The sequence below is a fragment of the Danio aesculapii genome, chromosome 2 (genome assembly GCF_903798145.1).
Source record: "Danio aesculapii chromosome 2, fDanAes4.1, whole genome shotgun sequence".
Lineage (NCBI taxonomy): Eukaryota > Metazoa > Chordata > Actinopteri > Cypriniformes > Danionidae > Danio > Danio aesculapii.
The window spans coordinates 40,222,359-40,234,720 of NC_079436.1; the positions used below are offsets into that span (position 1 = coordinate 40,222,359).

The 12,362-nt window shown below is 35.2% G+C and overlaps 1 protein-coding gene across 1 annotated transcript in view; it reads left to right on the top strand.

The window, feature by feature from the left end:
- epha4b (eph receptor A4b) overlaps positions 1 to 12,362 on the top strand; it is a 236,552-nt gene that overhangs the window by 183,078 nt on the left and 41,112 nt on the right. Inside the window, exon 11 of the mRNA XM_056479332.1 lies at positions 2,002 to 2,187. Coding sequence (XP_056335307.1) covers positions 2,002 to 2,187 — 186 coding nt within the window. The remainder of the gene's footprint in view (positions 1 to 2,001; positions 2,188 to 12,362) is intronic.

Consider the following 12,362-nt stretch of genomic DNA (forward strand, 5'->3'; position numbering starts at 1 on the left):
CTGAACTTGGCTTGGAAATCTCATTTTCCTCAGCATTTGCTTTTTCTATGAGCAAGTGTCTGTTTCTCCATTTTTTTTTTTTGTCTTTTATCCTGCTTCTTTCTTTCTCTCGATGTCTCATTTCCTCTTTTTCTTCATCTGCTTGCAATAGTGTGCAATACAGTTCTTTAGGGCTTTAAAAGCTCTGAATTAGATAATACCATGGAAAAATAATGTGTGTGAGAGAGTGGAGTGGACACATGTTTAACCAAGACAAGTTTGACTGATATATTATTCATCACATAATAGAGTTTTGCCTAATCTCATTCTCAATTCAACAACTCTGATATGTAGCTTTCTGAATTATTTGATTTTCATTGGCCAGAAATGCAGTAAATATTTGGATGATGGTAAGCAATTTAATGTAATTCCTTGAAATAAATTTAAATAATAAAAAAAATGTAAAAAAAACCCAACTTTTCCTCATATGTACTTTTCAGAAATATAACTTGTTGACTTGTTCCCAGTACTGGGTTGCAGCTGAAAGGGCATCCACTGCGTAAAACATATGCTGCAATAGTTGGCGGTTAATTCCGCTGCGGTGACCCCAGATAAATAAGGCACTAAGCCGATAAATCTTGATCTATCTATCTATCTATCTATCTATCTATCTATCTATCTATCTATCTATCTATCTATCTATCTATCTATCTATCTATCTATCTATCTATCTATCTATCTATCTATCTATCTATCTATCTATCTATCTATCTATCTATCTTGATTTATCGAGTGGTAAGTAAACTAAAGTTGCTGCATATTTTATAAGTACAATAAATGTCACATCCCAATGTCACTTGTCTTTAAGGAATCATTACAGGTTGTGTGAATGCACACAGATTCCAGAAAATTACTGAAAGTGTCCACTCTAAAAATTATTAGTTGATTTTACTTAAAATAAGTGAGCAAACCTGTTGCTTTTAAAACGATTCGTTGACTTTGCTTAAAATTGTGAGTAAACCTGTTGCCTTAACAATTTACTATGTAATTTACTATAAATTAACTATGTGAATATTTATAAAAGGGTTGTCACGGTGGCGCAGTGGGTAGCACTCACAGCAAGTAGGTCGCTGGTTCAAGCCCCAGCTGGGTCAGTTGCATTGTACTGTTCATTGCATCTACATGCCAACTAATTCTCATTAGATTATAAGTAGACTGTTAGGTTGGGGTTAGGGTTAGAGTTAGGTTTAGTGTAAGTTGACATACACTTGTAAAGTTTCTTATATTCAGTTAAATGTCTGTTGAAGGAGCAGTATCAACAGATGTTAAGCAGTCTACTAATACTCAAAGGAACCATCAAAATCAAGTGTTCCCATAAAATAATCTGCAAATGGGGTAAAAAAATATATATTTTTAAAATCAAAAATTATTTGACTTATCTAATAATATGCCAAAAAATCTGAATTTGAATTGTCTTAATTTGAATTTGATTTTCTTAATTTAAATGTTAATTTCATAACTTATATAATATTGAACATCCGAAGTTTAAGACAACTGAATTTTTCCAAGGCTGAATCCTTTATTTTCAGACTTCAGATTTTTTGTGTTCTGAATTCATAAACTGCAGATAACCAAATTTTCAAGATGAAGAAATTCAGAACATCAAATTCAATGTTGAAAAATTCAAAACCAGAAATTCAGATCATAAAAATCAGATTCAGCAGAAAGTATGTAAGGGGTGATCAACAGGGAAGAGTAGGCGATTGTTTTGGCACATTATTAGCTACATACCCGAGTAGCTATTTAGCTTATTTTAGGGAAAACCCCACTTTTTTGACTTCTTATTTGAAAAAAAAAAACTATGTTTCTTACAATGCTTCCCAATTTAAGATTTTTTTTTTTATTTGGAGTAGAAAGAAGACAAGTAAGAAAAGCATTCAGTGTATAAATATCCTAAAAAGTCTTAATCTTAAGCTTAAATTTTAGCTGATGTGCTGACGATGTATGTGTTTCACTTCTCAGGTGAGTTTGGTGAAGTGTGTAGTGGCCGTCTGAAGCTCCCCAGCAAGAGGGAAATCTATGTGGCTATCAAGAGCCTGAAAGCAGGATATTCAGAAAAGCAGAGGCGGGACTTCCTGAGCGAGGCCAGCATCATGGGTCAGTTTGACCATCCCAACATCATCCGACTGGAGGGAGTCGTCACCAGATGTAAGTGTTCACCTTTATCCAACTGCTTGTAAAACGAGAGACTTATAAGTGGCCTGAAGTGACTTGAAATGCTCAGCTTTGTTCAATGTGGAATGTTTTTTTTTCTTTCATTATATCATTATTATAGGGTGGGCCATATCAAGGAGCTTCTACCATTTATTAAAAACAGCCAGTAGCATTTTGTTTATGTTTGTTTATACCACAACTGTACCAGAGTAGTTTAGCTAATTAGCTTAGCCATTTAGCCACATCTGACTCATGACAGCCATAGTCTATACAAGCAACGTTGAGTCTAACTGTTTAGAGTCTGTCTTAACTGTTAAAACCACTTTAAAATACAGCATTTCATATGGGTTTAGTTTGTTTTTTACGGCCTGTATCAACTCGCTCATACGCTGTTGTGTCTCTGGGCTGAAATGGACAGCGTGTGTGTGCTGGTGTGATGGTGTGGTAGACTAATCAATTGGTTACCGGTTTCCAACATTTTTCAAAGTAACTTCTTTTGTGTTCAACAGAAAAAATTAACTCAAACAGGTTTGTGACAAGTAAAGGTTGAGTAAATTATGACAGTATTTTCACTTTGGCATGAAATATCCCTTTAAGATTGGTATGCTAACCTTTAAATATTGCTTGATTTTAACATAATCACAACTAAAAAAAATCAATAATGATCAAACAAATTTGTGAGCATAGAATATTCTTTGTGTTTATATCACCTATTTCTCCAATCTTTGACTGCTGTGTTGCGCTTGTATGTTTTGTGGCCTGTCGTCGTTGTCTAAATTGGATCTTAATCGCAGGCAGAGATAGACTTACACAGTGTTATGTGTGTTCGAATCTCATTATCTCATCAGTAATGGGCAAAGCTTATCGTCCAACTTCAGCTTTCAGCAGACGCCAAACAAAAAGCCTTTCTTTAGAGCGTCATTATGACTGAACACTTCCACGGCCCTGCGCACTTCCTATAGAGCGCAACAATGACAGTATGCATATTTATGACCGCATGAATATTAATCATTTAAATAGTTAATTGGATGTGTTTTAAGTGTCATAAATATTCAACAGCGCACATATGAAGAGCGAAGTCTCGACATTTCTTATTCATTTTTCGCTCTGGTCTTTCTAATGCTCCATGCTAATTTTGACCTTTTGTTAGCATTGGTTTGTGCAGTTTACAGAACTCTTTTCTCCGTAAATCGAGTTTGCTTTTCATTTCCAAAAGGCAGACGCTGCCTAATTGCCTGTCTTCCAGTTATAAGTGGTGTATTTATGTTCTGAGCAAATATCAGGGGCTCCGGGGTTAAAGCCCGGTTCAGTATCTACTTGGAAGAACAGAGTAGCGGTTTAAGTGAGAGTAATGCATTCAACATTGGGCTGCGCTTTGACCTCTGTGTTCGTGGAATAGACCAGTGTGCTTCTGGAGTCTAAAAATAGACCGCTTTTGACAGGGTAAAGGAAGTTTAGCAGAAGGTTTAGTAGGGAAATTAATGAATTTGTAGGGGAAAAAAAAGATGGAGGGGTTAGAAATGTACAATTATGCTTTCTCATTTCAAACATTGGAGATTGCAAGATGTTTGTTACTTTAGGGGATAAATTAACATTATATTTAGTGTGCCAAGATAAGTTCAGGTTTGTGAAAAAAGTTCTAAATAAATATAGTGATTATAGTTATTATCTAAAGTAAACATTTTGAATTTTGAGTATATGAGTTTATATACAGTATATATATATATATATATATATATATATATATATATATATATATATATATATATATATATATATATATATATATATCGAACAAATAAAATCGAACATCACAGTATGAAATGATTGCTACTTTATACACTGCCTAGGAATTATATGGAATGCAGAAATGGCAAAGTATTTAACTGGCCTACCCCTGCCATTTTTCCCGTCACCGATGTTGACAGTGGCGCTTAGGTCGTTGTTTGATGATGGCAATCGAAGCACGTGAGTGTTGAACGTTATTGTAAGACAAGTGTATTGCCGGTAAGAGGTTCCACAACCACATCACAGACAATATTGTAACAATTGCTTCAATTTCAGTTCTGCTGTCATTGTTTTTCCGGTAAGAACATCATATGCTTTATTTTGGATTCCTTCTACTTTAAAATACAGAATGAATAATAAAGGCTTTTCTTGTGCTCCTTCGAAACTTTGCTAAAATGATGCTTGTCATTCTATATAATGCCTAGGAATTGTATAGAATGCCTAGGAAAAGTATGCAAAATCTTACAAAAAATATATTTCATACTTTGCCTAAAACCATCATTCTTTACATTTCCTAGGCATTCTACATAATACTGGGATTTCACACATTGCCAAGAAATCATAAAAGTAGTTTATAAAAAATATATGAAAATAATAATAAACTTATGTTTGTAGATCTTCTTCTTTAAAACATATTTATACCTGAATTTACATTTTTTATTACATTTTTCTGTTTAGGTAAAATATATGTCAGCTAAAGTAAAACAACATATAATGTATTACATTCATTTAAGCTATCTGCCCATATTGTGTTACTCACCTTTATTTCGTTTAACTTTTTAAACTTAAAAAAAAAAACTAATATACATGACAGAATTAACAAACTGACTGAAACTAAAATCTCAAATGAAACAGAAAAGAGAAAGTATACAAACAATAAAACCTAAATAATATATTGATACAAATTACAAAATTATACAAAATTGGTATTTAATAACAACAACACTAATAAAAATTATTATTATTATTTATTATTATTATTTATTTATTTATTTTTGTTATTATTTGTTTTTAGCACCTAAACATTGTCCAGATGCAGAGAAGGTAAAGTGATGGTCATGTCTTTGACCATATGGCCTCATGTTCCCTGGCTTTGGGGTTTGTGAACAGTCACACGTATGACAGCGAAGAGAAGCAATTTCACAGATCACTGCTCTGCAGGTCAGTGGCTGCAGGGCCGAGAAGGCAAGAGAACTGCGGAGACTAACCTTTAACTCCAAGCACTTACTCAAAACATCCATTCCTTACAGCTTTCGCCTTTAACATAATTCCACTGTGAATGAGATCCACTGTAACAACTGAAACAAAACAAAATAAACAACAGATTATTTAAAACCTTAAAATAGTATTGTTTAATAGTAAAAAACAACAACTTGAAATTAACAGAGGTAAATTATTAACTCAGAATCATATTGTTTTTTTTAATCATGTGTACATGTTATGACTTCAAAGTTTTGCTCTAGGGTTTAAAGAGGTAATATTTTTATGTGCAAAATGACAACCAAATAATGTAAAAATAAGTGACTTTATGTACAAAAGTGAAAAGTCAAACAGCAAAAATATTATGTGCAAGTTGTAATCTCACAAAAGAAAATAAATCAATTAATGTAAGTTAATAAGAGAAAAAGAGGATGTCAAGCGGCTCCAAATAAAAGAAAGCAATATAACAAAAACCCCAAAGTAGCTGAAAATGACCCTCTAAACTACTTAAAAGAAAACAAACCAACAAAACATCTTCAGTGTTTACCTCCATTGTTATGTAGATGCTGGATTTGGTGCGACTAAAAGAACGCTTTTGGAAATAGCCCTTTTAATTGCTATCTGGTTATTTGCGTTTACACGCTCTCTCAACTACACTTCTAACAAACTTATACGTAGAAAACGTACAGCGAGTGGCACTCACTTCTAAACTGATGTTTATACAGTGGAGTTTTTTGCGTGTTGTGAGGTGTATGTGACGTGAGGTCTGTTGGAAAAATACAATGAGTGAATAAGAAACCCAGTACAGGAGAAACAAGCAGAATTCCTTTATTGAAATGTGTTGGTTGATCTGCAGTCATACAGTGCCTTCAAGAAGTCCACGAGTCTGCAAGAGCCTAAAGGAGTCTCTTACAGGTCTGCAGTCTGCAAGTTTTATCACAAGTCTGAAAGCAAGTCTAAAATGAGTCTGTGATATGTTTTTAGGAGGAGGGGAGTGGCTAGGTGGAGATGGCTAAACAAAGCATGTAAATGAAGTATTGGAGTCAGCAAGATAAACAGCATTTTCCCAGCCCTTATCTCATCAGGTTTATCAACAAAAGGGTTTCTTTGGCCTGAAAGTATCACCCAAAGACAAAGGCACTGTCGTTAAGACCCTGCCCATAGCATTTGATTCACTTTGGCTCAGCTCGTGCTCAGGAAGTAAGTAAGTATTGTGGGTTTATATAGCACATTTATTGTGTATGGCCAAACACCCAAAGCGCTTCACAATCATGAGGAGGGTCTCTCCACACCACCACCAGTGTGCAGCATCCATTGGACATCAGCCACAGGACAATGCCGCCAGTGCGGTCACCACACACTAGCTATTGGTGGAGTGGAGAGATAGTGATACAGCCAATTCGGTGGGTGGGGATGATCGTTTGGGCTGATGGAGGAAATTTGGCCAGGACAAAAGTCAGGACCTCGGTTTAATGTCTCATCCAAAAGACGGTGCCCACAGACAGTATAGTGTCCCCTTCACTTTATTGGGGAATTAGGACTCACACAGACCGCAGGTTGAGCCCCCCCTGTTGACCTCGCTAACACCACTTCCAACAGCAACCTAGTTTTCCAACACAATCTTACGGCAATTCGTAACTTTTTGATTTAGTGGTTAATTCGTATGAATTTGTACGATCTAATTCGTACGATTTAGCACGATTTGCTCATCCCCTAATGATGGTTGGGTTTAGGGGTGGGGTTAGGTGCCACGCCTCCTTTTTAAAATCGTACAATTTCATACGACTCAACTCGTAAGAATTTGTACGAATTAGCCACTAAACTGACAAAACGTAAAATACTTAAGTTTTTTCATGAGATCAGGCTGAGTTTTCCCATGTGGTCTCCCATCCAGGTACTGACAGACAGTATAGTGTCCCCTTCACTTTATTGGGGAATTAGGACTCACACAGACCACAGATTGAGCCCGCCCTGCTGGCCTCGCTAACACCACTTCCAACAGCAACCTAGTTTTCCCATGTGGTCTCCCATCCAGGTACTGACCAGGCTTAGCTTCAGTGAGTGGTCTTGGGCTGCAGGGTGATATGGCTGTGGCTAAAGCAACAGGTTTATTGTCCCTCATAGCTGGGCTGTTACAGTTTCAAATGAAATTATATAATTAAAAACCAAAGAGTATAACTTTTCAGTTGTAAAGATTGTTGTTAATTTGGAACTAGATTGTATAAATTTATGTTCCCACAGGTAAAAACTTTTAGATTCCCAGGGGAATTTGGAAACCAAAGATCAGGGATTGTGATATACGCACATACAAGACGGTAACAGCGTATCAAACTGAAAGGAGAACAAAATCAAACTGTAAAGTCACATTAACATAATAGCACACAACACAAGCCAAAACACACACATTGAGAAAAAAGGACAAGCAAGACAAAAGCAAGAGAATGACCTTCCTCGCTCGCATCCCTTAAAACGTTGTGCTTCCCTTCTTATTGGCAGCAAAGGTTATGGCGTCACAGGTAGTAATGAAGGCTGACATCTTCACGGACGAATGAAAAACTGGGGTGGGTGATCCTTAAAATTTTGACAATTTTGACAACATCCAGTGGTTATAAAAAAACGTCTTTAGTCTTTTGAAAGTGATTTGAAGACATGAATGGAAAGTGTTCAAATAAAAGCTAAAATCTTTATAGTAAATATACATTTGAAGTCAGAATTATTAGCCCCCCTGAATTATTAGCCCTTCTGTTTATTTTTTCCCCCAATTTCTGTTTAACAGTGAAAAGATTTTTTCAACACATTTCTAAACATCATAGTTTTAATAACTCATTTCTAATAACTGATTTATTTTATCTTTGCCATGATGACAGTAAATAATATTTCACTAGATATTTTTCAAGACACTTCTATACAGCCTAAAGTGACATTTAAAGGCTTAATAGGTTAATTAGGTTAACTAGGTAGGTTATGGTAATTAGGCAAGTTATTGTATAAAAATGGTTGTTCTGTTGACTATCGAAAAATATATAGCTTAAAGGGGCTAATAATTTTTACCTTAAAATGGTGTTTAAAAAAATTTTAAACTGCTTTTATTCTAGCCAAAATAAAACAAAAAAGACTTTCTCCAGAAGAAAAAATATTATCAGACATACTGTGAAAATGTCCTTGCTCTGTTAAACATCCTTTGGGAAATTTTTTAAAAGGGAAAAAAATAAATGAAAGGGGGGCTAATAATTCTGATTTCAACTGTATATCCTTCTTTCCAAAAATGTGTTATCATTAGAGTTGGTCTGTATTTTTACCTCTGTCTTTATGCAAAAAAAAGAAAGAACAAAAAAGCAAGTTCTATTAAATCAACTTAAAATTCTGTCAAAATATCCATCAAAGAAAAACAGAAAACAAAAACAGAAGTTATAAAGGAAAAAGCTTAGTTTGAAAACCCTGCCACAGTTTTTTGGTAAACTAATTGAAAACATCACTACAAAAACGGCAACAAAGAAATTGAGGCTTTTGAATGATGTCTGAAATAAGTTATTGAATCAAATGTGTTTATTGAAACAGTTTATTCGTTTATTGAAATAACCAATTCACCAAAATGATTCTGACTGTCCAATATTATCCTTCAGAGCTCATTTTAGTAAAACGCACAAAGAATCCTTTGTAAATGTAGTTTTTATTGTGTGTTTTGTTTTTTCTTTTTCTTTTTTCATTCTGCTTGTGATCAACGAATCCAAAACAGAGGCCCAATCAACATTTCTTTATCAAAATAACGTTCCAAACCCCCTCTCGCTGTGATTGCCTCCATTGTTATGTAGATGCTGGATATGGTGCGACTAAAAGAACGCTTTTGGAAATAGCCCTTTTAATTGCTATCTGGTTATTTGTCGGAAAAGTTCTGATCTCTCCGTATCTCTCATTTCCTCCTTTATGTGCCAACAATCGTCTAATCTGGAAGCATTCAATTTAGAGGAGGCTATCATCTCCTCTCATCGCGCTCTCAAGCATTTTCCTCCTAACGAAGAGGCTGCTATTTTGAGAAAGCGTTCATTAAAACTGCCGCTCTTTTGTTTAAAGGACAATGAAAGTTGAAAGTCTTGCCGAGACTCTTGTGGTGAATTACGTGAACTCGATGTTGCAGATTTAGGGCTGTTATGTACCTCCGGGTCTCTGCTGTTCTTGCCAGCAACGAGGGCTTGGAAAGCAACTCTGTGCTAAGTACATCATGTGTCATTTAGTTAAAACACCATTTGGAAAATCAATAAGACTGTAAAGCTGAAGAACAGCAGCTTTTGTTCTTTTGTTCATAATCGCACAAAGTGGGCCGTCGGGGCATCAACCTGCTCAATATCTCTTTAATCCTATAAGTTAGCTTCGTGTATATTAAAGCTCTGCCTGGCAGGAGTATATACACTATTGACACTGCCGAGCAGAATCCTTGTATGTCTACAGCAGGATGAGAAGAACCATTTAATTTTTTCAATAATTAAACATAGAGGGCCCTATCATACATCTGGCACAATAAGGCGGAGGACGTGTTGCTATTTTCAGACCATAATTTTCATGTTTTCAGCCAGGTGGTTTAAATAGCAAATCCATTTGCGCCACTTTGTGGACTCATGGGTATTTCGGTCTAGATAAGAGCGTGTAAAGGCGCATTGTTGGTGTGTTGCTATTTTGAGGAACCAAAATAGACTGCACAATAGACCAGATGAGAGCAGGTCTAAAGGCAGGTCTCCAGCGCAGAGCGCGATGGTTGCGCGCCTCACTTACACATTGCTTAATATACACAGAATATACAGCAATACACAAATATCTTTACAAATGAAAAGGAATAAAATATTCCAAAATAATTATTTTCTACATAAATATAAAAACCACTACCTCCATGCCTTCTTCATCTCGGGGGGCTTTTTCAGTTTATTCATGACAATTTGCTTTTGTATAATGTTATCATTATTTGTATTTATTATATGCATATTTATATTTGTTTTATTAAAAACAAGTTTAGATTTGCCCACCTGTGGGGTTTTGGACCATATGGGGCATAGGACATGTGTTTGCATATAACTCAGTTTTTTTGACCACACTTCGTTATTATTGTTCATTTATTCGTTTGCTGGAAATTAGAACTGAATTTAGAAATAGTTTTAAAACAAATCTTTATGCTTAACAAACAAAATTAATTATGTAGGCTAATGGATGTCTGTGCGTACAACACATTTCCATATCCAGGAAAGAGAGTGAAAGAGAAAGTAAAGAATGAGGAGGCTGATTCTCTCATTCTAGCGCTGCAGATGCTCTGTTTAACTGTTTTCTCACCAGTGAAGTGTTCAGTTTTTCCACTTACAAAGTCTGCCATGTAAATAGCAAATGCGCCATGGCATTACTCAACTGACTCTTAAAGGGAAAGTGAGATGAGACGGATTGTTTTATTCTCAAAATACACCTATAACTGATTAAAAGAATAAGCTCAACCCTTTTAGACCATGTGCCACAGCGCTGAGCGGATTTTTCCATCCTTTAAATAGCAAAAGTGAACTCGGACAGGCTCTTAATGCTTTTGCGCCCTGCTCTTTAGACTTTGCACCTAGATTGTTAAAATAGAGCCCAGAGTCTTCAAAGCTGATAATGAAAATGTTGAACAGCCTGTGACTGATGTTGAGGAAGTTAAATAATTGATGAATTACCTGTTGGAGAGGAGGTAGTTAGAGGTGCGTAAATCAAACAAATAAATATATATTACAAAAACAGACTTGCTGTATTAAACAAACTAAACTAAATATCAAAAGAAAAGCATTGAAAGAAACATCTTCAGTGTATCAAACGTCTTAACTAAGCTACTCTAACTAAAAAATAAAACATACACAAAACAGCCAACTCTCCTGAACCTAAGATACTAATTAAAAAATTATTCGGAGTATTTTATATGTATATCACGTGACTTGCTTACTTCTCACTCAAACTGGTATCAATTAACTGGACAAGTTCACAAGCAAACACATTGCAGTTTGTAATCTCAAAAGACTTTAGACAAGAACATTATTAAATCACAAGCAAAATGAAAACACATTCTCTCAGACTAGTCCTCACAAGAGAGACTGACCTCACAGAGACCCACAGAAAGAGCGAGAGTGAAAGTGCGAGAGAGTGATGGCCATTGCAGTCTGGGCCGGCTTTTTTAATGCTACGCCGACCAGCGATTGGTGGCACGAACCCAGTGTCAGCGGCCAACGTCATCAACACGAAATGCAGATCCTCTAATGCCATTCGTACCTGTAAAACACGCGTAAAAAATCACACCTACATACAAACAAACGCACACACATAACTCTAAAGTGCATTCTGCAAGCGAACACAACGAGATACGTATAATGTTTAACTGTTGGCATCACTGTTATAAATTATTTAACTATGTTAACATGTAGGACCTCTGCTCAACCTTTCTGATTTTAGTGAGTCTTTGTAGCATTTGTAAATATGTACAAATTAAGCTGTAAAATGAATAGTTTATCCATTTAAGTGCAATGGATTTTGAAGGATATGAGCAAAAAAACATTTTGAGCAAAAAGCCATTTTCTCAATGGAAATGGTTTTCAATTGGAAAAAGATGGCAGACAAGCATAATTTAGATGAGCATATCTTCAAAACCATTCAAGGTATGAAATTGAATAGCAAATCATTTAAAAGCATAGTGTCTCATCTTTCCATTGATACCAATGAAGTTGGCTTTCTTTGTTTTGCTGATATCCTTCAGAATCCTTTGCATTTAAAAGCATAAACTATTTATTTTACAGCTTAATTTGTACAGAAATAAAAATGCTATTAAGCAAAGCTGAAGCTCAAAATATTTTAAAGTATTTATCTGAATAAATATTTTAAAAGGCACTTTTTACAAACATTTACTAAAATCAGAAAGATTGAACAGAGGTGTAACAGTGTTAAAAAATTCATGACAGAGATGCTAATGGTTCAATACTGGGTTAAAATTAATCTCGTGTTAGGTGAGAGAGGCCATAGACAGAGGTATCTCGTAATCAAAATCTTCATCAAATGACAGAAAACACAGCTCTCCATCAATTTTTTATTTTTTGCCATTTTCTCAAGTTTTCAGTTGGAAAAAGAGGGCAGACAACCTTAATTTAAGTGAGTATATCTTAATATAAACAATTTCAAAATGTGAATAT